This window comes from Rhamphochromis longiceps, linkage group LG6, assembly GCF_057381845.1.
Source record: "Rhamphochromis longiceps isolate RC_006_pf linkage group LG6, R_longiceps_female_GT1.1, whole genome shotgun sequence".
Classification (NCBI taxonomy): domain Eukaryota; kingdom Metazoa; phylum Chordata; class Actinopteri; order Cichliformes; family Cichlidae; genus Rhamphochromis; species Rhamphochromis longiceps.
Window position 1 is genome coordinate 27086469 of NC_140562.1, and position 27614 is coordinate 27114082.

At 38.5% G+C, this 27614-nt stretch overlaps 1 protein-coding gene across 1 annotated transcript in view; it reads right to left on the minus strand.

The window, feature by feature from the left end:
* The window catches only part of ank2a (ankyrin 2a, neuronal), an 88506-nt gene that overhangs the window by 54778 nt on the left and 6114 nt on the right, over positions 1 to 27614 (minus strand). The window contains exons 2-16 of the mRNA XM_085409995.1: positions 12121 to 12222; positions 7196 to 7294; positions 5894 to 5992; positions 5699 to 5797; positions 5379 to 5564; positions 2980 to 3078; positions 2681 to 2779; positions 2447 to 2545; positions 2127 to 2324; positions 1470 to 1568; positions 1235 to 1333; positions 956 to 1054; positions 546 to 743; positions 357 to 455; positions 21 to 119 (exon numbers count right to left, since the gene is read on the minus strand). Coding sequence (XP_085266121.1) covers positions 21 to 119; positions 357 to 455; positions 546 to 743; positions 956 to 1054; positions 1235 to 1333; positions 1470 to 1568; positions 2127 to 2324; positions 2447 to 2545; positions 2681 to 2779; positions 2980 to 3078; positions 5379 to 5564; positions 5699 to 5797; positions 5894 to 5992; positions 7196 to 7294; positions 12121 to 12222 — 1773 coding nt within the window. The remainder of the gene's footprint in view (positions 1 to 20; positions 120 to 356; positions 456 to 545; positions 744 to 955; positions 1055 to 1234; positions 1334 to 1469; positions 1569 to 2126; positions 2325 to 2446; positions 2546 to 2680; positions 2780 to 2979; positions 3079 to 5378; positions 5565 to 5698; positions 5798 to 5893; positions 5993 to 7195; positions 7295 to 12120; positions 12223 to 27614) is intronic.

Consider the following 27614-nt stretch of genomic DNA (forward strand, 5'->3'; position numbering starts at 1 on the left):
TCTTTAAAACTCAGCCTAACCTTTGCAGTAGCATGAGGCGATGCACCTTTATCCAGGAGCAGCAGCGCCACCTCTTGGTTGTCATAATGAGCTGCCACATGTAGTGGAGTTAAGCCATTCTGTGAAAAGAAGCATTTGATTTAATGAAACTTTTTGCAAGCCTTTGTGATATTTTTGTGTGTGTGTTTTTGTGTGTGTTTTTTTTGTTTCAAGTCAGTTTTATTCCATAATTTGTGTTTCAGAGAAAACAATCAGATGCTCAAAGATTAAGTGTAATGTGTCTCTCTCTGAAATTAAGACAATTACCCTCAGTGCTGGGTTTTGTTTCAGAACCTGCTTCTACAACTTCAGCTCACCTTGCCAGCATCATCAGTAAGAGCTCTGCGCTGAAGGAGAAGTTTTGCTACGTCGAGGCTTCCATATTTTGCTGCTACATGTAATGGAGTGAATCCTTTCTGTAGATGTAAAAGGGATTAATTAAAATTCCACTGATTTAACTTATCACATGTTATTTATCTGTCTACGTGCATTCATCCTCTGTTCACCTTGGTGGCCATTGAGTGTGAAGCTCCAGCCTCCAGGAGCACAGCAGCTGTCTCCACCTGCCCCTCTCTGGCTGAAATGTGGAGAGGAGTGTAGCCATTTGTGGTGGCAGCATCCGGGTAGGCCATGTGCTGTAATAGTAGCTGGACAATGTCTGTTTTTCCCAGACGGGATGCAATGTGCAGGGGAGTCTGGTCCTCCTGTAGTTGAGGGGAAAAGAGGTAGTACATGTTATAGAAGAAAAGGATAAACGGAAATGATGCAGTCATTTAAAAGCAGTAAAATTAGAATGAACGGTGATGTTGTAGGCAGAGCTGGGACAGGTGACATCAGGCATTCAAACCAGTGCTTGAAATATAAAAATTTACTGTAAACAGAAGGAAAGAGTGATTAATGTTTACAGCTGACTCACCCTGGCCATGGCATCCACCAACGCTCCATTTCTCAGCAAACAGCGAACCACTTCCATCTGTCCTGCTCGTGCTGCCATATGGAGAGCTGTCTCACCGCGCTGACAATCAAAGGCAGAAGATTTTTAAGCTTTAGGACACTGTGCTAAACACAAAAAGTACACCAGAACGGGGTACATTTTTTCACGTGTTTGCACTGAAACAAATGAAATGTGTGTTTACTTTGTGATGTGTATTTCCGACTGCTGATCGCTGACCTGATAAAAGAAATTACTACTTACAATGTTACGAACATCAGGAGAAGCTCCATTCTGCAGTAGAAGTAAAACGATGTTGAGGTGACCCATGAAAGCAGCTACGTGCATGGGAGTCAGACCAGACTGCAATAATGAAAAAAGAGACAGTAACAGTAGCAGTAACAACAAGGAGAAGCATTAAATGCAAATTTAGAACAATGTTAGCAACAAAGTATACTGTGCTAATCCATGAAATCCTGACACACCAAAACAATCTCACCTCAGTAATTGCCTGTATGGAGGCACCGTATTTGACCAGCAGCTCCATCACCTTCACTCTGTTTTTCTTACAAGCAATGTGGAGAGGAGTAAAACCATTCTGGTAGAGACAGTAAGAGAAAAATTAGCAGGAATATGCATGTCTCTATAGTAAAAAGGTAGCATTGGAGTATTTAAATTTTATAACCTTATTTTATATTTCAGGAGTTATTAAACTTTTTGGGTCAACTGACCCCTGATAATCTGATTAACCCTATGCTTACTACTGTTGGGACTCTTATATATCATTAAAACTAACTGTATTCTGACCATTTCCAAACCAAAGAGGCATTTAATTTGAAGGTGAAAAGTCAGAATATACGTGTTCCCAGTCAGAATTTTTTAACTGTATCTGCCCCTCAAGTCAGATTTCCAACTCAGACCATCAATGCTGACTTCACAATCCAAGTTGGCAGTTTGAAATTCCTCAGGAACATTTTATATGAAAGAATATGGAAATATATAAATATATATATAAATAAGCATACTAGTAAATCGCAAGATATTCACGATCCATAGTGTCACTCTTTTTATCTTAATATGTGCATCAGTAAATATCATGATAATTTCTGTTAATACCAGTTTTGGTGCTTCTCTTATTGTTTCTTTGAACCCTTACCAGTGCTCTTGCATTGGGATTGGCCTTCTTGTCCAGGAGGAGCTTAGTTACTCTGTAGTGGCCACAGTGAGCTGCGACGTGCAGCGCGGTAAGGTAGTCGAGTGTGACATCATCAACAGGCGCCTTGTGTTGCAGCAATAGTTTTACACACTCTATGTGGTCTCCCTGGGCTGACATGTGCAGTGGAGACAGTCCATTCTATATGGAGGCAAAAAATTTAAAGAATAGCAGCCGAGATAAAAACCAAAGGCATATAAAAAGGAACAATAGTACTCATATTGTATAAATTCTAAATGATATACTAGTGCAAATATGCTAACCTTGGTTCTAGCTAGGATGGGGGCTCCTCTTTCCAGCAAAAGCTCAACTGCAGGATCATGTCCACTCCTGGCTGCACAGTGCAGGGGCGTCAAACCATCCTTCGGAACAATCACATATGCACAAGCAAACGCACACATTAATCCAGTTTAAAGATTTTGAGAAAGAGGACGTGGAAAGTTGTTGATTCCACTTATTTATTGTTCACTATGGTTTTAATAAAATCTGAGTCTTACTCTTGTTTTAGCATCTATCTGAGAACCTCGGTCCAATAACAGGGCCACCATGTTGGTGTTGCCCCTCTTAGAGGCAACATGTAGAGGTGTTATTCCATTCTGACAAGGCAGATACAGAAACAAAGGTACATCAAAAACTACAGCATGTAAAACATACAGAAAGAAATGTAATGTTTAATGGGCTAGAGGTAAATGTATTAATAAAGGCTTATTAGAAGTGAACACTACGATGGTAAATAACATGCCCTTCTATAATGATCAAAATCAAAAACAGCTACACAGCAGGAATTTGGCTGTACCCTGGCTGTGAAGTCAACAGCAGCTCCTCTGTTCAGCAACAGGGTGGAGACATTCACGTTACCATAGTGAGCCGCAATGTGCAGAGGGGTGAAACCACTCTGATAGGAAAGGAGAGAATAGAGAGGGACAGAGTGAAAGGAAAAGAGGTTAGAGAGTGCAGAACAGCTCATCACGAAAAGGAGAAAAGTAAAATGAAAGTGAACAAAAGAAAGTAAGAAAGACTTTTCATTGTTAGATACAGGAATAGACTCTACTGAAGCAGACTCTGCTGAAGTAGTAATATGATGAAAGAGCGTGCTGAAAGAAAAACATTGTGTAAGAAGGAGCATAAAAATGAGCAAATCCCAAAATAGCACATTCAATAGATAATACATGCAAAACTGCTCAAGTTCAGCCATGCTTACTAAAAAAAAACTACGGGTGAATCAACTTGGTTTTTTGGATACATAAATATATTGAAATAAAGGACAAAACATAACTCATAAGCACCAAGCAACACTATGGACGCTCGCAAGTATGTGTTTCTACTTGGGTGGACAAATGAACATTTATATATTAGCTATATATATAAATTTTCATAGTACACAATTGCAGGTCGGTTCACTCCTTACCTTCCCATTCTGATAGACATGGTGCAATTTAATTAAGAAACAAAGTTTACTTAAAGATCAGAGATCAAAGTGTTTCAGAGAAGTAAATCAACATGCACAAGGACACACATGCGCTGAGTTACGCGTAGAAAGATAGGAGTAAAAGAAAAAGCTGATTTTACTTTCAGGTTATCAGTTCAGTATAAAATTCGTAAACATAATACATTTCAATGACCTATCAATTAAAAATAACAACAAAAATCTATAAAATAAATGATCAGTAATTAACTGACATTCTCTGGGGATTATCAATAAAACACATTGTGCTTTACTGTCAGCCATGCAGTGTCTAATACAGCAAACTCTGGCATGCAGGGTATCCCTATGTCACAAAAGTCCTCAATAAGTAAGGACAAGATCAAAACAAAAGAGCTGAAAAAAATGGTCAGAAGTAGGGATGGGTACCGGTGTCCGGTGCCATGATGGCACCGGTTCTGACATAAACGGTAGTAACCAGACCGAAAAGCAGCGCACATTTCGGTGCTTTATTTCGGTGCTTTTTTTTTTCCTGAGCTGTGATACACTTCTAGCCAATCATTTTACGTTTCCGAGGATAGTAGGCGGGGCCAGGTACGTGCGTTCTTTTAGAGCAGAGCTACAGATTAAAAATGTCCAAGGCGAAGCGGTCAAAAGTCTGGCTGTACTTCACAGCAAAATATGCAAACTCAGCAGCAACAAGTGCTTTAAGGTGATACTGTGATACTGTCAAAGGAGGTAACTCCTCAAATCCGATGAGACACCTGGCGACGCATAGCGTTTTTTTTTAAAAGCCCAGAAATGTGCCGTATGATAGCTTGCTGCGAGACCTCACATCGAGCACATCTACTGCGGGTGGGTTGCCTGTTATCTGACCCGGAGTTAGCAATATCCCCCAAAAACCCCGAAGAGGAGAGTCCTGGCCCCTAGCCCTGCCAGTGTAGCAGAAATGATGAGGATGATGATGCAGCGGCAGCCGTTCTTCTCTGCGTGAGTAGCTTAATGTTGTTCGTGTAATTTACGTTGAGTAGGCTAACCACGTTATTACATTAATGCATGTAAGGTGAACTAGCAAACATCATCATAGCTACATGCAGCTGTCTTCTTGTTTGATGGCAGATACTCCCTTCACCCTGGACAAAAAGGCTAAAATGACCAAAGAAAAAGTGGAAAACAGTTAAACATGAGAGGTTTAGGACAAAGTTTGTGTTTTTTCCATTGTTTAAGCACTGCTTCCAGCCAAGAGTGATACCATATATGCCCCATAGCTGCAGAAAAGGCTAACATTGTTATCTTTTTACAAAAAACCAGCTGAACATGAGAGGTTTTTGGACCAATTTTGTGTTCTCCATTCTTTAAGCACCGGTTTGAGCACCGTTTGAGCACCGGCACCGTTTCAAAAGTACCGATTTGGCACCGGTATCGGATAAAACCTAAACGATACCCATCCCTAGTCAGAAGTGACAAAATTCAGAATCAAAGGAGGAGGTGATAAGTCTGTATACCTCTGTGGTTCTATTGACCATCATCTGGTTATGATGCATAGAGAGAGAAAAGGGGAATAGGGTGAAGGGCTGTTAGGGGAAACACTCAGTATTTTTTTTTAATTTAAAACACTGAGTATGTTTATAAGTTTGCACAGTTTGAAAATAAAAAATAAGGACCTGTACAATACAGCATTTTCAGAGAGGCCTGGTCTGTCCGTTTTATTATTGTTCCCTAAGGAACCCACAAACAATAAAATGTAACTTGTCCCTGTTGCCCTCCCTCACCTTAGACTGGACATCAGCGTTGTGGTCATTCTGAAGCAGCAGTGCAGCAGACTTTGTGTCGTCTTTGCGGGCAGCAATGTGCAGGGCTGGAAGGCGTACCTTACCCTTAGTGTCATGCTCCAACAACAAGGAGACAACTGAGTTGTGCCCCTGCTGAAGAGCAATAGCAAGTGGAGTAAAGCCATCCTGGAGGAGCACAGGGGAAAAAAAGTTAAATGGTTACACGCTTCATAGAGAAAAGAAAAGAAAATAGGCAAGATATTACATATTGTTTTTACCTTCAATAATTGTATATATAACAATATGAAAGATAAACATACCTCTGTTGCAATGCTTTGATTTCCTTCATTTTCCAAGAGGTATCGCACGACCTCCAAGTGATTCTCCTGAGCCGCCATGTAGAGTGGCGTGAAGCCATTCTGAAGAGATATACAGACAAAAACAAAACCACATCATATACTTGTTGCTTGTGTTGCATGCTGATGCATTTTGTAAAAGTTCTTGTTAATTCTCACCTGTGACTGAGAATTGACATCTGCTCCTCTTGACACCAACAATTTGACTACTTCTTTTTGTCCAGCCAAAGAGGCAATATGGAGGGCAGTGTTTCCTTTCTGCAAAGAGAAAACAGGGTTAAGATCACCAACCAAATATCTGTCGTCTCTTACCTCCCTCAGTCTTAACCCTGAAAATTCCAGAAAATTCTGATTTTTGAAAATGAATGTTTATTGAAATGTTTGACACATATAAAAAAATATACATACACTTGGTGTTACAGGGCTAAAATCACATTATGCAAACATTTCATTTCTGCTTTAATGTTTAGGATGTAAAAGTTGGGTTTAATTCCAAGAAACGTATTCAAGTCACTCGAAGGACACAAACAGCAGAGTGATAGATTCTGTGTCAGCTGTTCACTGCTGCTAGCTGTTGAGCCTGAGTCATGAGGCAGTCACAGACTCACATAACAAGCAGCTTGCCAAAAAGCGCACTACACATTCACTCTCGCCTTCTCTTACTCCTTCCGACTGAATGGTACAATATCTAAACTTAGCACAAAAAGTAAGGATTTCTTTGTTGTAACAATGCTTCTTGGCAATAAATCTTATACTGTTGGAAAGGGTTGAGCAGCAGAGTTGAGTATACAAAACATATTGGCCATATAATAATAATAATAATAATTTAACAACAGAGGCACAAAGCACAAGTCATTAGTAGAAGAAGCTGTTTGGGATTGGCAGAGAGGTTTTTCATGGGCGCAACCGACACACTCAACTCTGCTGCTCAACCCACAAATGCAATTTCCTTACCAATGTGGCACCATTTAATGGAAAAAAATTAAACAGGGCTTCCAACATTTACTGCCAAGAAACATTCTTACAACAAACAAGTCATCAGCCAATCAAAAATTTCCTGACTCATTGTGCTAAGTTTATATATGATACAATTATTAATATTTTATTAATTAATAAAACTGAATGTCTGAAGAAACAAACAATCAAACTCTCATAATCATCTTAAATCACCCTCATATCCACCCCAATGGCTCCTTAATTCACTAAAGAAGGAATGATTTTTATGGTATTTTACAACTTATTTAATTCCTTTCCATCATCTCCTTCTTTCTCCTTTGGTTAAAATAATTTTCTTATCTTTTTTTCCCTCTTTTAAAAATTTAGCTTTATCTTTAAAAAGTTATCTTTGCCAATGCAAGCCAAAGAAAAACCCATTAGATATATAGTGAGCGATTAAAGCAACAATTATATTAACTGAAATATATCAATTAAAGACCCTATAAAGCTAAATCATGTGTGTACCTTGGTGGAAGAGTCAACAGATGCTCCTCTCTGTAGCAGTTCCTCCACCAATTCCTTGTGCCCCTCCTTAGCCGCCAGGTGTAACGCATTGAGACCATTCTAAACAGAAAACAAGAGAAGATTTCAAGAAAACACGTGAAGAAAAAATGAAACTGCGTGGTGCTCAGGGAATCATATTACAACCCCCCTGTATCAAAGATAAGGCATACCAACATTACAGGACATAAAGCGATATCTACTGGAAATTGGCTCAATAACAATCTAATGGAATCATGTATACTCCTGCAAAAAAGGAAAACTATAGTACAAGTGTGAATTTTTGTAAAATTGGCAACAATAAAAAATCTTGATTAAGTTTATAGTCACTTATGAAGGTATAATCCAACTTGACATTGCATTATACTGTACATGATTTATGGCATTCATTTCATTCACAGTTGGAGAGATTGACATTTAAGAATGGAAACAGAAGAAAAACTATTTGGGTTAAAAAAACTGGCTGATTTTTCACAGTTCAATTCGCTCATAACAAAGGCCTCACCTCAGATTTATCAACAGGAACTATAGCAGCACAAGAGGAGAGCAGACCTCAAATGTTGCACTCCAACAAGCCCTTACAACACAACTGATTTATCCCCACTCGAAAACTCACAGTACCTCTTCTGACGCTGACATTTACACACAGAAACAAACTCTAAACAAAACAAAAACCATTCACCTCGTCCTCCTTTTCTTCCATCCTGTGCTTTGGATCTTTGAAATTTTGCTCTTTTTTTATCTTTCAAAATGCCCGCTCCTTTGGGTATTCTGTGCCTTCATGAATCCTTTGCTCTGTTTTCTTTTGTCTTTGGTGATGGAACTCCAACCAGTCCTCCACCTCCTGCTTCCTCTATACTGGTTTAGAACCAGCTTTCTAGGTTTATGTGCTCTGTCCTCTTCCTGCAGGCTAATTCAGATGAATGACAGCGAGGAAATGTGCCTCTAAGCTCTGGATGCTTTTTGGGCAGTGATATAAAAGAGGAGCTGTTGCTAACCCCTCTATCATTGCCTTTTCCCCTCCATAGCACATGTACATCATGCATATACATTCACACACAAATAGAAACACGCCCTCTCTTTCTTTCTCGCGAGTTGCTAAATGCCAAACAGCCAAAGAGGGTGTCATATTTCTGCACAGTCATAGAGGGAACCCAAACACACATCCAAACATAGATAATCATATTTAGAAGCAACTGAAAATGTCAGCCTTTAAAATAAAAAGGGGGGCATTCCTCAAAGGCCAAAGTATATCAGTGACTGTCTGGCTGAGTGATTTATAACATGACTTTAAAAAGAGTGAAAAATGACACATAGTTCGTATCACTATGGTACATCCATAAAACCTAAGAAGGCATAAATGCCTTCAGTTTGTGCAAACGGTTTCTAATGAGCTACGAGTAAAGCGGCACAAATGGCACTAGACCAGTGTCTGTTATGTGTCTTAATCAAATCTGCAGAGATCCACCGATCGACAGTCTATGACACATTCTCAATCAGTTTCATGTATGTCAGATTATGAGTTGGTCACACTGCATCACGCTAAAATAGTCACACATGCTCTCACAGCACAGTCGCTTAAAGTGTGAAAGCTCCTCATGGTCTAATCAAGTCTAATCAAACACTTAAATCATCATCACGCAGGTCTGCAAGGTCTGCAACTGACTCATCATAGCAAGCACTCACTTTTGATAAGTAAAGACTTTAAATTTTAATATATGTTTTTGCTGATTTTTTTAAATTGTCATTATCACTTCCACAATGATCACACTGCATATCATGTTTGTCCGGTCGCATGGCCAAACCTTCTAATATCATCATCACTTCAGTATATTTTAAATCAGTATGCAGTTAGTCCATCTGTGACTTTTTCCACTGAACTGGCAACGAATGAAAAGAGAAAAAAATAGTCTAGGCTATATCAGATGCTCTTTGCTGACATTTGAGAAGCAGAAAGTCCAGCCTCAGTTATACTTCAGTTCTGAAATGATAGACTCACTGACACGGCACAAAATAATCATACTTTCAGCCACATTTCAGCCATTATGTATTTCAGGAGAGACAAGAAAACCCTACAAAACACACACACAGTCACACAAACCGATCTAAATCTCCTTTCCCTCTGAGCTCAGTTGTTCCTAAAAGCTTCATTTAGCTAATGGACATCGTGATCCCTGGCACTTTGTTGCTTCCCCTAGCAGGAGACAAAATGTTGAGCTTCATCCAGCGCAGATTGTCATTCAAGCTGCTTTGACCGCTGACCTTTGTTATAAGCACACATGGTATAAACAACCATGCTTACTTGGTGCCGTTTTATTGTCTCAAATGTCACAGGGGAAAGATGTTGGAGGAAATAATGTAAATGTCATAAATGTCACAGTGGGATAGATTTTGGAGCAAATAATGTAAATGCATGCGGATTAAAGTAAAGAGTAATATTACTCACCAAGGATTAAAATTTTAAGTAGATTAGAAGGGAAATCTGGCCTTTAATTGTGAAGAGCGAAACAGTTCTTATACACACTCCTAACACGCAAATACAAGCACATAGGCATATTGTATTAAAATGCAGAATAAGCTGTAGTGACTCATTCTCTTTTGAAATCCTAAAACTCAAACACACCATGCTTAAAAACTGGAAGAACAAACATCATCTGTAAAAAACATTACAACTTTATTTATACATCTCATTCATAAAATCTGTGCAATGGAGAATCATAGTATGACAGTGGCTTTGGCAAGCTAGGAATATACGCAGCCTTCTGCCCTTGGCGCCAGTTTCTGGCCCTTGCCACTCTCTTCGTGCTTTCTAGGTTTTTACTCTTCAGTTATTAATGAATATAGCACCAAGGGCGATACTCAAAATATGTGCATGACTTAGTGTGTGACATTTGCAGCTTCTTGTGGTGTTTTGTGAATGGATAGACTTTTTAAAGAAACCATGAATAACATTAAACATGATAAAATACTAAGCTACAGTTCCTGTATTTGATTGCATTGTGAACGGTAATCGGAAACGCATTAAAACAAGCAAAAGGAAATTGGGTCATTCAACTGCAATGTCACATTATCCGGCTCTTGTCAATAGACTACTAACTCTAATGACTCATTATCGGACATTATTTCAGATAATGGCTTTGTGATAATGATGCTTTTCCGTGATTCGTTCAAGTCTTTGGAGAAAATTTGCATTTATGCACAGAATTATTGTGATTTTTTTTTTTTTTTTTTTAATCTTACTGCAGTAATCAAAAGCATTAATCCTGGGCTCATGCCATCACTTCCAGTACGGTCATGTCACTGCCTGTTGTGCTTTGACTTAACAAAATCATTCTAGAGACATCACTCATCAGCTGTCATACACATTCAGCACAAATTAAGACCAGTGATGTGTGCTTTAACTTAACCATACTGTCAATGTCTTTCCTCTTAAAATTTGTGAGTAAAAAGGTAAAGACACAACAGACTTCCCTGCCTGTAACACAGCATATATCTGTAGGTGGAAAAAGTGTAGAAATGATCTGTGAATCTGTGAATGTATGATTATGTATTTAAGCACGTGCAATCAGAATTAGAGACAAATACACACGTGGGAAGATGCACACATTATTTTATATTATTTTACATTTGGCTATTGAAAACACTAAGAGAAAAAAAGTAATGCATTTATGTGCATGTTATAACTTTAATTTGGTTTACTTACACATCACTGGAATAAAATAAAGTCTATAGCTTATGTTCATATGTGCTGGGAGATATTTAACGTGCTTAGGTCCAAAATTACATTCACTGCACATTATACTGGCCTCTACACACACAATAATGAGGGAATAACTGGGATATGTATAAAAATGTCCCTTACATTTTTTGGTCACTTGACAAGGTCTCAAATTTGATCATCTGACCACCGAGAAATCCTATTAGGGCAAGGCTCTCCTGTTGCAGGACAGGAGGTGTGTGTGCCTATGTACATGTCTGTGTGTATGTGTATGTGAAGATTAGTGTGTGCACAGCTTTCTATATTCAGGCTTCCCTCTCGGGGCACAAAACAGAGCCCATGGTGCCCATGATAACAAACAGCAGAGCTACGGGTTGGCTTTTTATAGCTGCAAACCAGCTATAACAGTCAAGCAATGACACAGTAAAAAATAACGATATGCACGCACACACACACAACACATACGCTCACGTAGCCTCACTCCTTTAGGCTGTCTTGTGACTTCTGTAAATCACATTGACGTAGACAGGAGAGAGGAGTAGGGGGAAATATTTTAACCTCTCCAATCCCTCCCCTTCGGCGGAATGTGGGACAGGGCGAGTATGGGGAGGGGACGAGAACAGCTGTCACGGAGACAGACCTTTTCAAAAGCTGCTGAGATTGGGGGGAAGAATGGGTGGGGGGGGGAGTAATTGTAGCTATGAGGGTAGCTGTGAGTATGTAAAGGGATATGGCAGGTTAAGGTACTCGCTGTGTGATGTTGTCCAAGCATTTCACTACATATCGTACTGTGTATGACTGTGTACGTGACAAATAAAATTTGAATTTGAATTTGAATTTGAAGCCATCATGACACGGCAGGGCAAAGGTTAGCTTGAGCAGGTTTGACAGTAGCTTGCATTGAAGCACTAAACAGCAGATTTTAGATATTATTTCACACAATTGCTATATCAGTTCTGGAAAGTTGTAATAAATATTTAGATTAAAAAAAAAAACTAAAAACTTAAAAAGTATTATTTAAAATTAAAAACACAAAGATGGAGTTTTGAAAAATATAACTCCATAAAACCTGAAAATTTGTCACAGTTTTTATTTTTATCGCCTCTCTTCAAATTAATGTAACTGCATACAAGAATTCAAACAAAATCCGATGTTGTTTAAGTTTTCTTACCTGGTTACATGTGCTGATGTCAACCCCGTTCTTCAGGAATTCAAGGACTTTGTCAATGTTTCCAGCTCTGGCAGCCCGGAGGAAACTGGTGTTACTGTCCGACTACAGAGATAAAACAGAAATTAGGGTAATATTAATAACAGGTAAATAAGCAAATGTTTCTAATTTATTTTGTTACTGTGTCATTCTGATAAAAGTGCCACATATATGCAATATTATAGTAACAACATTAAAGGCCACATTCCATTTATCAGACAAAAAGACAAAACAGTATTTTTCTCTCTCTCTCACACACACACACACACACACACACACACACACACACACACACACACACACACACACACACACACACACACACACACACACACACACACACACACACACACACACACACAATGGGTTTGTTCCTTAAAGCTCTTTTAATGTGAAAACATAAAATAAAGGGTCAATCATGTGTTTTTATATGGCTAAATAGCTGCTTGTACAGTATCAGTGGCCTACTAGGCTACTCTAAATGTAACCATCACAAAGCAGCTGCGCACGCGTGCACACACACACATGCACACACAGAGTCACGTTTCCACATTGCCAGAGGACATTATGTTGACTTACATTCATTTCATGGAGATTCTAACCTTGATCCCTACATCATGTTGTCATACTAAATTTGCATTTTGATGTCGTGTTTTTTTTTTTTTGTTCAGGCTTAAGTTTATTTGTTTTATTTAGCCATTCCTGGTGTCTTTTTTTTAGTTTTACTTGTGTCTTTACTATTTTTTCCTCCATTTTTGTCTGTCCTGCACTGATAAATATCACCTGCGTTAAACTGCCGCACTTGTTCCCAATCTGTTACTGTTTGATCTCAAGCCTTCCAGCATTTCTTGTTCTCCTGGTGTAAGACTTGTTTTCATTTTATTCAAAATGTGTTCATTTTTTGTTAGAATTGTTCGTTACTGCCTGATCAACAGTTAATGACAGACTGTCTTTATGTGCATGTACACAGCAAATTTAAGTTTTAAATGTAAATTGTGTTTTCCTCTTGCTCTTTAAAAAAAATGTAAGAGGAATAGCACTCTTTTCTGAGTTGGATTAAATATAAATCTTACCAAATAGTGTTATATTTTTAAGGCAGTATCAGAATTAAAAGAAAAATCTTATATTAATAAAACATCTAACATTTGTTTACTGCAGACAATCATAATCACTGCAGCTTAATGAACAGAAATTTAACAACCAATTTTAACAGCAAACAAAAAAACAAAACAAAGTCAAAGGAAGTGATGACTTTCTGACGATGGCCTGTCATTACCTCTGTAATGATTTTGGCCCAAAATAGAATTTTTCATTGCATGACATCTGATATTTGAATAATCAAAATATACCGATGTATCGCTTTATTTGCTGAATATCACAGTATGTGAACATTAGTAGTGTCTTCATTATCTTGAGAGTGTCAACGAGTTTCTAACCTCTTTTTAGCAAGGTTAAAGTGTTAAAGTGTCAGTCAATCACCACTGGAAGTTAACTTGTAAGGTCATCAAACTTCGCAATACATGTCAACAATCATACCACACCCCCTATGTGGATTACCCTTCACGTGCAATGTCGCACAATCCCAAGCAAACCATCAGACATTAACATGTTTGTTTCTTCTTTTTTTTTTTGCCTGTCCCGTTTGGTTCTTTTGCCATCAGAATTGTTGTCTAAAGGCAAAGAAAGATGCCCAATGGATTTACTTTACCAAATGGACCATCCCAGCCTTGCTGTATTGGTCTATTTGATTCACCTTTGCTTTTATTGTTTATTTTATTTTCATTTGCTGAACACGGGACAAACAAACATGTTTGTTTCTGACAAAAAAGGACATTAGCAGAAAAAGAAATTATAACAACCCAAGTCTGCTTTTTCCATCTCTTACCAGTAAATCATCAACGTTAGATCCAGTGTCAGCAGCCTTGTAGTAATCAGTATGTTGATTTGAGGCATAGTCAATCCCAACGGTCTTTGAAGCTTTATCTGATCCACATATCTTACATGTTGCTGCATTTCCCATGGTTACCATTCAGACAGGAAAAGAATTCACAGCTTTACCTGAATATTGTCGCCTTTCTTTACTCTCTTTGGCCACTTTGTCAAATTCTTGCAGTTTCTCACTTTGCATCTCTCAGTACACTCCTGATTACTGGCATCCTTTAATCCTACAGTCCAATAAATTTGTACATATCTTTGGTTCAAACATATTTAATAAATTACCAAATCTTGCTTCCTTTTCTAATTAATTCTACTACATTTCCTTGTTGTTCCCTTTTATCACAGTGCAAGCTGAGGATCAGCCTCTAGCTCTGACTTAATGTACGATGTACTGTGGTCAAGGCCCAGTCCTGCCTACTCTTCCGCTGCCTCTCCTCTCTCGCAGTAAGATAACAACTGCAGCCATAAACATTTAACCCTTACTGTTTCTCCTGTCTTAGCTATTTTTACCATTCTAGACCTTCAGTTCCACAGACACAACCCACTGATGGGTGTGTGTGTGTTCATGGTAGGGTGCATAACAGCTGGGTTTCACTCAGAATGTAGACCACATGGCCTACGGTGCTTTCAGGAACACCAAGGGTCAGGATTCTGAGACAAAATTAAAAATGGAACACAGCAATAAAAAGATTTAAATAAGAAATGCACTAATTGAGATTTCTTTGGCCAATTCCATGTTTTTTTGCAAGTCTGACATGGTAATACATATTTTTGATGATTCTGATTCTCTTCTTTCTAAGAACTATAACTGTTCTTCAAAGCAAAATTAGCTGAAGCATAAATAGTTAACTGAAATGTCTGATATATTTTTCCTTACCAAACAAAAGCAACAGATTTATATAACAACAACAACAAAAAACCTTTCATCTTTTTTCAGCATGTTCATAACAGGCTTTCAGCCCTTCCTTCATTTTTACTCATCTCTATAATTGTCTACATAACTCCTCCGATCCTTTGCTCATACCGAGGCTGCTGGCTTGGATTGGCTCTGAGCTCTGGACGGCTTTAGCTTTAGTCCCTTTGCCTTGGTTACTTTCTTATAAATGTTCATGGTGGTGATTTAAGTGTTTGATTAGGTTTGCTGTTACAAAGGTTTTTCATGGTAGTGAACAGTGAGACTTTACCTCCAAAAGTTGACAGTACTGTTTATCCCCAACCTTATAAACAGTACTGTTTATAAGCTTGGGGAAACCTGCAGTCAGCTGAGACTGAAGAAGTCACTTGGATGAGTGACGAAACGTCCAGATGAACAGAATCAACCTTTGGAGATTTACTTACCTGGATGATTGAGAATGCATCAAGAAGTGAGTCTTTACAACACTAATGACATGTTAGTGTGTGGCTGTGAGTGTGTATGCAACTGTTTGGCTGTGCTGCTGTACATGTGTTGCTCATGCATAACGGGACATATGGGAGGCTGACAGAAACCACTGAAAAATGGACCAAGTCAGATCCGGTTAGTACAAGCAATCTAATTTCAACCTTACATAGAATTTTTCACTACACAGAACTCGTTTTGTGTGTGTGTGTGTGTATTCTTCAGTCTCCACTTTGAGTTTTTACTCGTCTGCCTGCCTGATTCAGCTGTTTGCCAAACTCCACAGGCAGAGATTGGATTGATTGAGATCCAGCTGTAATCTCTGTATCCGTACAGGATTTGCACAGATTCGCCTGGAGTCAGTCATGTAATGAAGGACAACACAAGTATGCTTACACTGGATGAAAATCAAAACTCTACTTATTATCACGAATGTCTCATTAACAGCTGCTTTGTGTACACGAGGTCACTTATGAACATATGTGCACTAGTATTGCTAGGGGCTTTAGCTTTAGTCCCTTTGCCTTGGTTACTTTCTTATAAATGTTCATGGTGGTGATTTAAGTGTTTGATTAGGTTAACCTCATGGTTAACCTTGTTTTAACCATGAAGGTTAAAACAAAAACGGTGAAAATCTTTTAAAAAGATTATACTATTTATGGTAGACAGTGGTACAGTACTATTTCTTTGACTTTATCCGTTACCTAGTGCGATTTCAACCACCTCCACATCTGTGCAAATCCCACAGCCCCTTTTCATGTTGTCCTACAGTAACACCAAAGCGTACGATAAGGCCACCACAGAATGTGGTAATGAAATTGTCATGATACACACCACGTGTGACAGATTTTACCTGACGCTTTCGTTCAGCTCTTTCCCGCTGCCGTCTCCTCTTCTCCCTGGCTTTCTGCAAAGCCCTGTAGTCTGGGTGTTGCTCAAGCTCGCGAGCTTTCTTAAGATGGGCTGCAGCGTGGGCCATGACTTCACCCTTCTACTTTTCTGTGTGTTTTCCTTGGTGCTAAAGTTTATAAATTCTGCCTAAAGCAAACTAAACACCTTCACTTTTTATATTTGTCAAAAAAAATGCCATACTATATAAATTATAAAAAGTTATTAGGCCTTGTTTTGCATCAGCATTATGCTAATACTAAAAGAAAAAACAGAGAAATATTGACTAATTACTCCGAAATGACTGAAAAAAAGACTTTAAAGAAGCGTTAACCCAAATTCAGTGAAAAATAAAATATTTTTAAAAAACTGTTGCATATTCCTCTTTTTCCTTTCTTCAGTTTTCTTTTCTTCCACCTTGTACAGCAGTTAGATTTCAGTCCTCACACAAAAACACAGGCATACACACACCTACAGGTGCTCAAAAAATGAATCCCTCCCCTCGTATGGTCCTATCAAACACGAACAAGAGGGATGATGACTGAAAAGGGCTGATGAAAAATGAACATAAGAACCACTCACACTCTCATCCTCATCACATATTTCAACACACAAACAGGGAATTACCCATCCCAGATGTACATGAAAACCCTCCATGTGAACAGATGTGGCTACAAAAGGCTCTGAGTGTGTACGAGCGTGTCCTTGCATGAGTGTTAATGTGCATGTGAGCCAGAGTCACAGGAAATTTTTCATTGTGTAAGGGATTTAAGGAGGCTGTGTGCTAACAGCAAGCTGACTGCTGCAGACACAGCTACTTCCTCTGCTGCTGTGAAAATGCTCTCCATCCTTAGCGAATGAGGTAAATGTGTAGTGAAGATTTAATAGGTCAGAAAGGACCATGAGACGGATTACAATGGTCGAAATACGGTAAATATTCTAGTCATGGTATGGTTAACCCCCAATTTACAAGTTCATAAATCTATAAAGTCTGTAAGGACTTTTTATTTTGTCGCAGTTTAAATGATGTATGCGTTTAGTTTCTTTTATTACATACTACAGACTTTTCCAAATAAAAATGGAAAAGAATGATGCAAAAAGTGTTCAAATAAAAATGAGACAAGACCATGAAAAGGGTGAACTTGGGTACAGGCTGTCCTACTGTGAGCCAGCAGAGCAAATGGGACACACCACTCTGTCCAGAGGGGGACCAGTGAGCAGAGAACAGTGGCTTCCAACCACCAAGTTACAGGCTTCCCCCTAAACGGGAGAAAGTGGGTCAGTCTGAATCTTAACTGCATTGCACCCTCCATAGTGGTGGCTGATAGAATTGAAGTTGACAGCTCCTGCATGTGAGTGTGCGCGCCCACTCCAAGCAGACGGGTGTCAAGGTCTCTCTCTGTCAATGCCGCTAATGTTAGGAGTTTGAAATTTCAGCACAAGTGACAGGGACACAATCTCACACCTCTATTTCTGTTCACACATTCTGCCTGATCGGTTTCACTGACTCAGTCAGCTACAGCAGCATCAGCAGCATTTATTTCTTCTAGTAATCATGAATGGGACAGATTTGCTGAATCACTCCACAACTGCAATAATGTTGTTTTCCTTTTTTTTTTTTAACACTGGTGCACTGAACCTGACTGCTTCATTTAGTTCCATGACAATGCTGCCTTTAGAGAGACTGCACATTTCTTTTTCCTTTGCTGCTCTCTGCTGGTGATGAAGGGAATAAGAGAATCTTTTTTTTAAGGAAACAGCGTATGGATCTTAGAACCCAATCTGACCTAACAACAGTGTTTATATTGGAAGAAAAAACAACTGGCAGTAAACACAAGTAAAAAGAACACTCGACATTTTTGCATCATTAATCCATTATACTAATATTCAAAACAAAATAATACTACTCTGATCTAGGTTTTTGGAACAAGGAACCTTGAACAGAAATTTAAGGCTCCTTGTTAATTTATTCACTTGAATAAAAATAACACAGCTGTAATAATTGTAATAAACTGAAATTGTAATGTACATTTTTTTCTGGTTTCTTTTCAAGCATAAACTTGTTTTTAACTGAAATTACAAGCACATGCTATTCACTAGGTCACCTATTCAAACCATTTATGGTCATAAAATTAAAACAGTTTATGGTTACAGATACTTTAGAATGTGGCTGGTTACTATATTCTCAGTGCCTGATTATGAATTTATTGTTTGATTTTACGCTCAGTAAAAACATACTCTCAAAGCCTCAGATGAGGTTTTCCTCAATCATTGTATCTTAAAAGAAAAGGTGGGCTGGTCTTCCTTAACAAGGGAATGAAACAGATGCAAAATGTTTATTTTTATTGTATTTTTCATAAATTTGCAATTACCTTTGTTTATTTGTAACAGGCGGGCACAGTACATAAAGTCTGAGTTTTCAGGAAATGGATTCAACCAAAATCTTTTTATTTCACGAGAGATAATTTCGCCATTAACTACATTAACTTTTACATAGCAATATAGTTGGTACTGTCCAGTCACAGGACATCCTAACAGGACATAAGAAATTGTGGAGTCTCAAATGGAATGGAACTGCTGCACAATACAATTTTACTTTTTGGTTTGCTATTGTAATTTTAAATATATATGCATCGTTACTTGAAATGTATCACATACTGAAATACTTACTGGATGGGGGTTATTTACAACTAGTAGCATTTTGTTACAGTGAGCTATTGTAAAATTACTAACAAGTTCTGTTTGGATTGCCGAAGATGTGCAGTCTTTTGGAGGTGTACCTTCATTGGGTACACCTTCCCTTCCCTAAGTACACTAAAGCCAACTCTGTTTTACAAGTAAAAACCTTGGCATTACCCGAGTTCTTGAATTTCACATTAAACAGACAAAAATCTATAATTATTGATCATCATGTTAGCTGATCCAGAAACAGTGTCCTCAGTAATAAGTTATAATGCTATCATTGCTTGTCTGCAAATGCACATGTATATGAGGAAGTGTGTGTGTGTGTGTGGTGGCGGTTATCCATTTGAGATTCAGGTTACACTGATGGGCGATCTGAAAGAAGGATGACGTGAGCTCTCGTTTCTGTTGGTCCAGTGGACCTGGTACATGGGGAGGGGTTAATGGTCTGCTTTCCTTTTTATAGATCCAAAGGCTTTTATTTGGCCCATTAGCATTCTTTGATAGACAGAGAGCACACACGCATGTTTCAAACTGTAAATGTGTGTGTGTTCGCAGAATTGTACAACTCCTTTGTCAAATGAACACACACTCATTTTTATATGAAAAGGGGGGTTATAAACAACCAAATTCACACTTTACATCTATGTTTCAATTTGTTCCTGTTTATTTTTCGATTTTTGTGCTTAATTTTCAAGCTGATTTTTTATTTAATAATGAATTTGACAGTTTTAAAAGGCAACAGGGCTTTAAAAAGATAGTTGCCTTCCATGGACTTCGATCTGTCCATCCATCCAATCTCTTCTGCTTATCCTTATCGTGGGGGGGCTCATGTTATGAAACACAAGCAAACATTAGGAGCAAGAGCAAAGGAATAAGCCATTATGTTTTTGATCACTTTCTTTAAATTGTGAGATGGGCCATTATCCTTGATGGAAGACGTGGCCTTCAAGTTGATAACGATTATTCTACCTGCTAATGGAGCTACAGTGCTGACTAGTAGAGTTCTCCCAGAGAAGAGTGTCTAACAGCATATAATGCATCTGAGATTTAATGGAGATATGATCTTTCTGTTTGAAAAAACTCATATAGACTTCTTAACGCGTTTAAATATTTCATAACCACAATTTTTATCTCCTCCCTGAAATTTGTAACAGCGATCGGGGATGGCTACCAGATTCTTTTTTTTGCCAACCCCTTTGAACTAGAGCTGGGCGATATGAGATTTTTTCATATCACGATATGTTTTTTTCATTTCAGGCGATAACGATATCTATCACGATATAAGCCAAATAACTATATTTGTAAGATTTAAATGTGCTGTTGCTCACAAGTAAAATGTGAAATAATCAGCAGCTTGTTTTTATTTAAATATTTATTTCCCATAATAAGTTCAACAGGGTAGATGTACTTAAGGAACATGAGACTTTTTCAGATAAATAAAGGCAAATATTGCAAACTACACAAAAGGCAGCCGCTAAAGCGTTTAAGTTTCAAAACAGAACAAACGAAACAGACTAAATTGTCAATTCCACTTAGAAACAAAATATTAATTTTAAAAATAAATCTTAGTTTGTTTTACAGAAGAACAGACAAAACTGACTAACTTTTGTCAATATCAAATAAACTGAGAACTAAAAGGAAATTCTCAATCTCTCCTTGTTGTATAGCTGAGCTTTTCAAACAGTTTTAACAGTTACTTTAGTCTGACAAAAGCTGAATGACGAATTAGCGCTTCCAGTCAGAGACTGAGGCTACGTCCACACGTACACGGGTATTTTTGAAAACGGAGATTTTCCGTTTTCGTTTTAAAAAATAATCCCGTCCACACATAAAGGCAGAAATGAAGGAAAACGCTGCTATGAACATGCCAAAGCAGCAGGTGGCGCTAGATTCCTAACCGTGCAGAAATGTTGGCCAATCAGAAGTCTAGAAGCCTCGGTGGGAAAAAGTAAACAAAGCTGGGGCATAGAAGCAGAACCGAGTCGTATGTGTGGAGGGACAGTAACTGTGTGTATATGTAAGCATTTAAACACTGCAGAGAGTAGAATTAACAGTAACAGTCTTGTAGAAATTCATTTCACCGAAACAATAACGTGGCGCACAGTGTGACGCATGCACCAGTTTATTGTATTTCCAGACTTGCTTTCGGCACAATTTACAGTGCATGCTACTCTGTTTTTTGTCAGACTTGAAATAGCCGAAATACCTTCACACTACGGAACTTCTATGGCTCTTCCGTTCGACAATCTCTCCGGCATTGGAACCATCATCTGTTTTCTCTTCGGTCACGCTCGGTTGATTTTTCTAGTCGGCACACTCATTTCCTCCGCTGGCTGCTTCCCAAACAAACACACGTGCGGCTTGGCACTTGTGCTGTACCTAACAAGTCACGCGAGGTGACGCTGCGGCTGTGATTGGTTCGGCTCTGCGCTACTTAATTTAGATTGGCTGACCTTTTTTTTTTTTTTTTTTTTTTTAAGAGGACGAGAGCGGCGAGGTCTATCGCGATAGCTTAATTTCTCTATCGAGTAAAAGTTATATCGCGATACATATCGTTATATCGCCCAGCTCTACTTTGAACCTTTGTTAGCTTTGAATAACTTGACCATTTTCAGGCCCGGGACTAATATAAAGACTCATGATGTCAATAACCACTATATTGTATTTTCCAATATATTTAATTTAGTAAAATATCCTTCATTATCAGATGACATCATTCCATAAGAAAGATTGGAGAAAAAACTCAATTTAAGTTAAGGCTTTACCATGCTTTAAAAGATTATGTATAGCAGAGTTTCACTTCTTAACTGTCCAAAGACCAAAAATAGCCAATTTACAGCATCGACTGAGGCCGATGACCAGTCAGTCAGCCTCACTTATTTCAAATTACAAGCCGGTCTGTTTCATGCATGTACAACACACACACAGTGATGTAGGCAAATCGTTGCATGCAAACCACATGATACTATGTGGTTAGCTTTAAGGCTTCTTATTGTGAGTGAAGACACGATGTTTGCCAAAATCACAGGGGGACCACCACAAATGTTCAGAACAAAAAAATCTAAAGAGACATTTAAACCACCTTCACCTAGCGAAACATGGAAACGTGGATTTTAAAGAAACTAACAAAGGCAAAGTGGCTAAAGCTATAGAGTTCAGAGCCAGTCACAAACAAGCAACCTTGGCATGAGCAAAGTCACTAATAGTTATTTTGTTTCATAAATCTGTTGCATCTGTGGGTGCACAGCAACTACACTTGAGTTCTAAATACTTCTTTCAATAGCAGAGCACTTTATTTTTACTTGTGAGAGAGGATCCTGTAAAACATACAGTTTTTTTTAAAAATGATCAAAATATGATTTTGCATTGAAGAGAAGTTGATTTTTTTTTTTTTTTTGCTTTGATATGCTGACTTTCCACTTAAAAGGTTGATATTTCTATTTTTTATGTCTAATAGCTAAATTGTTAGCCTGTTTATGTTTGTGTAACAGAATTAATAAAATACATGGCTGAAGCAGTAATGGACTGCCTCAGAGACAGTTCCTAAATGCCATGTCTTTTTGAAAGCCTCTTTTAGTGCTTAAGAAAGGTCAGCACCATAAAATACACAGCACACATGCTTGCTCTCCATCACCGTCCCTGTTTTTTCCAAAACCAAATCATACAGAGTCAAATTTAATAGCAAGCAAACAAAGCAGGCAGTTAAGACTCCAGATCATGCCACACCCAAACACACACTAAGAAATAAAACTCGGATGCTTGGTGGGAGGGGCTGAAATGAGATGAGATTGAATAGAAGGGCACATTGTAGACATGACATAACCTTGATACATTATTATATAAAGAGAAAGTCAAATGAAGAAAGAGGAAGTCAAAAGGACCACACCCTGTTGCAAATGAAGCACAAAATGGAAAAATCTCATTAGTCACTCAGCTCATTTACACGTAACATGACTTGCTCCATTTGTTTGTTAGTGTTGTGCAACCGCACTAAAGCCCCCAATACACACACCCTCACAGACAGGCAGCAACACTAAAGGCAAACAGCAGTGCTACATTAACTGATTGCTTAAGCTTTTATTTTTTGTTACACAATGCCACAACCTTCAACTTCTTTCTTTTCCCAAATAAATTATGAACACTTTAAGAAAAGCTAGATGGCCAGTAATGCAGTGTAAGCAACTGCTCACGTCAATAAATTCATTATTCACTTCCCGTAACTGATGCCAGGGTTTATGAAGTGTTATATGTAAAAGCCATCAGTACAATGCAATGCCTCCAGCTACAACCAACATTCACTGCCTCCCTGTGATAGATGAGGGTTGGTAAGATAGCCGCTACAGTACCTTGCAAATGGCCAGTACCTGAATTTATAGCTTTCCCCTTTTCCCCTCTTTGAAGTTCTACCCAAGTCCCTTGGGAACACATGATGTCATCTTGCTTTTCATTTTAATTAAAAAGAGGCCTTGAGGCAAATGGAAAATAAATACTTGAAAGAGACTCCCATCCTATTATAGGATGTTATCAATGTTAAGTAGTACAATATACCAGTTATCACAACAAAAGTCTGTAGTTTTGTATACTAAATACTGAAGTATAAGTTCAAGCCATAGAGTCCCTAGCTATGTGTGGCTCCACAGCCTAGTGGTTCACACATTTACCTAACAAATGACATCACCTAACAAGATACCTGGTTTCAGCACCGTATTGCACAAAGTAACAATGCAACATCATATCAGCTGGGATAATGTTGGGGATAACCTGTGTAATTTTTTTACGTGATATAAAAGTATAAATGGTCTGGTTCTTATATACCGCTTTTCTACTCAGTCTGAGCATTCCAAGTGCTTTACAACTTGCCTCATTCACCCATAGAAAACACTTACGACTAGAGCTGGGCGATATGAGATTTTTTCATATCACGATATGTTTTTTTCATTTCAGGCGATAACGATATCTATCACGATATAAGCCAAATAACTATATTTGTAAGATTTAAATGTGCCGTTGCTCACAAGTAAAATGTGAAATAATCAGCAGCTTGTTTTTATTTAAATATTTATTTCCCATAATAAGTTCAACAGGGTAGATGTACTTAAGGAACATGAGACTTTTTCAGATAAATAAAGGCAAATATTGCAAACTACACAAAAGGCAGCCGCTAAAGCGTTTAAGTTTCAAAATAGAACAAACGAAACAGACTAAATTGTCAATTCCACTTAGAAACAAAATATTAATTCTAAAAATAAATCTTAGTTTGTTTTACAGAAGAACAGACAAAACTGACTAACTTTTATCAATATCAAATAAACTGAGAACTAAAAGGAAATTCTCAATCTCTCCTTGTTGTATAGCTGAGCTTTTCAAACAGTTTTAACAGTTACTTTAGTCTGACAAAAGCTGAATGACGAATTAGCGCTTCCAGTCAGAGACTGAGGCTACGTCCACGCGTACACGGGTATTTTTGAAAACGGAGATTTTCCGTTTTCGTTTTAAAAAATAATCCCGTCCACACATAAAGGCAGAAATGAAGGAAAACGCTGCTATGAACATGCCAAAGCAGCAGGTGGCGCTAGATTCCTAACCGTGCAGAAATGTTGGCCAATCAGAAGTCTAGAAGCCTCGGTGGGAAAAAGTAAACAAAGCTGGGGCATAGAAGCAGAACCGAGTCGTATGTGTGGAGGGACAGTAACTGTGTGTATATGTAAGCATTTAAACACTGCAGAGAGTAGAATTAACAGTATTGTAGAAATTCATTTCACCGAAACAATAACGTGGCGCACAGTGTGACGCATGCACCAGTTTATTGTATTTCCAGACTTGCTTTCGGCACAATTTACAGTGCATGCTACTCTGTTTTTTGTCAGACTTGAAATAGCCGAAATACCTTCACACTACGGAACTTCTATGGCTCTTCCGTTCGACAATCTCTCCGGCGTTGGAACCATCATCTGTTTTCTCTTCGGTCACGCTCGGTTGATTTTTCTAGTCGGCACACTCATTTCCTCCATTACGCGCTGGCTCCATTACCCGCTGGCTGCTTCCCAAACAAACACACGTGCGGCTTGGCACTTGTGCTGTACGTAACAAGTCACGCGACGTGACGCTGCGGCTGTGATTGGTTCGGCTCTGCGCTACTTAGTTTGGATTGGCTGTTCTTTTTTTTCTTTTTTTTTTAAGAGGACAAGAGCGGCGAGGTCTATCGCGATAGCTTAATTTCTCTATCGAGTAAAAGTTATATCGCGGTACATATCGTTATCGTTCTATCGCCCAGCTCTACTTACGACGTAAGTGCTTTCTATCTAACATTCACACACATTTATTCTCCAATGAGAGCACCTCGGGGTTAGTATCCTGCTCAAGGATATTTGGCATGCAACCTGAAGCAGCCAGGAATTAAACCATCAACCCACTCCTGCGTTACAACCACAAGTGTCACAGCATGACATGTCATTGCTATAGTAACTCCTAGTACAAGCGTTACTTTAGATTCCCTAGTACACACAACAAAACAAGCCCGGACATCTCTGACAGTAAGAGTATGTGTCAGCTACTGGAACAACCACCAACAAACTCTGGAAAAATATGCAAAACATTTGTTCCTAAAGGTGGAACTAAAGGTTCCACCTTTTGCTAAAGGTGCTAAACATGGAAATGACAAACATGTTTTGCCACTTAAGGCAGAATCACAGTCAAGAACAATGAGGAGATACTAGCAGCTGGTGATGTGCAACCCAAATATAATCAAATGGCCTCACCGGGAGTTGATGGAGTACTGACTAGTTGCACACCATATGAAAGGACGCACAAACAGTGAAGGAAAATTCCTGATGCAGTTATAGAATAAAAAAAGCACGGCTGGCTAAAAACCTTCCAACGAGAAAATATTTTTCTTTTTTATTATGTGACAATATTGTGCAGCTCCTGATAAATTACAAGGTTGGGTTAGTTTAGTTATTTTTGAAATCAAAGTGTTTAGCTGTTATTTTACCTGCTATTTAAAATTTCTCAGGTAACATTACATAGGCTTACATTTGAACTTACATTTAACATCTGCTGTGTCACTGGATATTATGCTGTATGATCTCTAATGCAGTATAATGCTTCTGCAGCTGGCACCTTGTTTCAGTAGGTTCACACTTCAAATTACGTGGTGTGTCATCAATGACAGCAGCTCACTGAAAAAGAAGGATGAAAAATGACCTTCAATAATTTAAATGCGGCTGCCTGCAATCATCAATAACACATCTTTCTGTATCTTTCTTTCTGTATGTCTTGATATGAGTCAAAACTGACTCAAAATTGGACACAATAAACATCCAAGCATCCACTTATTTTCTTAACTGCTTATCCAATTCACGGTCTCAGGGGTGGGTTGGGGGGGGTTGAAGCCTATCCTAGCTGTTACAGGTCAAGGGGAAGGGCACACCCTTTACAGATTGCCTATCAATTGCAGGGCTTACACATAGAGAAAGACATGCATTCATGCTCACATTCACCCCTACAGCTAATATAGAATTGGAAAATTATCTGTATTGTAAATTTTCTGCACCTTTTCTTTAAAGTTCACTGATTTCTTGATATGCTAGAATAACAAAATGATGACAGAGTGCTGTGTCAGATGACAAAGGGTATTGAGGCAGAAACTGATTTCACCTCCAATCTGAATGTGTTATGAATAATGAAGCGTGTGACCTAAAATCCGCTGCAGCGCACAGTCATGCAGGAATGCTGAGTGATGCCGTGATGCCATCACACAGAGAAAAAGAACAATGCAGACAATTAGTAAGACAGACATAAAAAACAAAACTGTGAGATGGCGACAAAGAAAACAAAACAAATGGGGGAAGAATTCACTTTATTGTATCGCCACTTTTTTCAGCCGCTTTTTAGATCTATAACCATACCAGTTCAGAAAGGAAAATGTTAGACCTAAGTGACACATAATAAAAGCACAAATGTCAGACTTAACTCTAATGTAACTGCTGCATGAGTTAGAAGGTGGGTCACAGGTTGTGTCATCTTCCTCGGTTTGTGAAAAAAAAGCAACATGCTGCTGTGCGTATGTGCACGTACATGATTGTGCGTGTGGACATTCAGTTCGATCAGCAAAGTATTCTCAGCAACACAGTCAAAAGCTTTGATGCGTTTCCTATGAGAAAACCTTTGCTTACCCAACTTAAATTTGATGCAAGAGAAGTGGAGAGAAGGAGCATTAGGAAGGAGCTGACGGCTGGGGAGAGTGCACATTTACATAGATATGTCTGAGCTTCTGAGAAGTCCATTGATCACTAACCACACCCTGCTCTTGCCCCCGCCTTCTATTTCTCTCTAACGGGAATCAGCCTTATAAGGTCATTATAAATAATTAACTTCTAAATGCTTCTCACTGCCTTGGTCCAAAAACACCTGTCCTCTATGAAGCAGAGGACACATTTCAAGGGATACAATATTTACATAGTGTTGTTAGCTTTTCTTATACTCGGGCTGATATTCTCTCAAGTTTTCTCCTTATAATTTCATCTGTTTCAGTCTGCAACATTTTGTAAAAATGATGGTGAGGTATTAC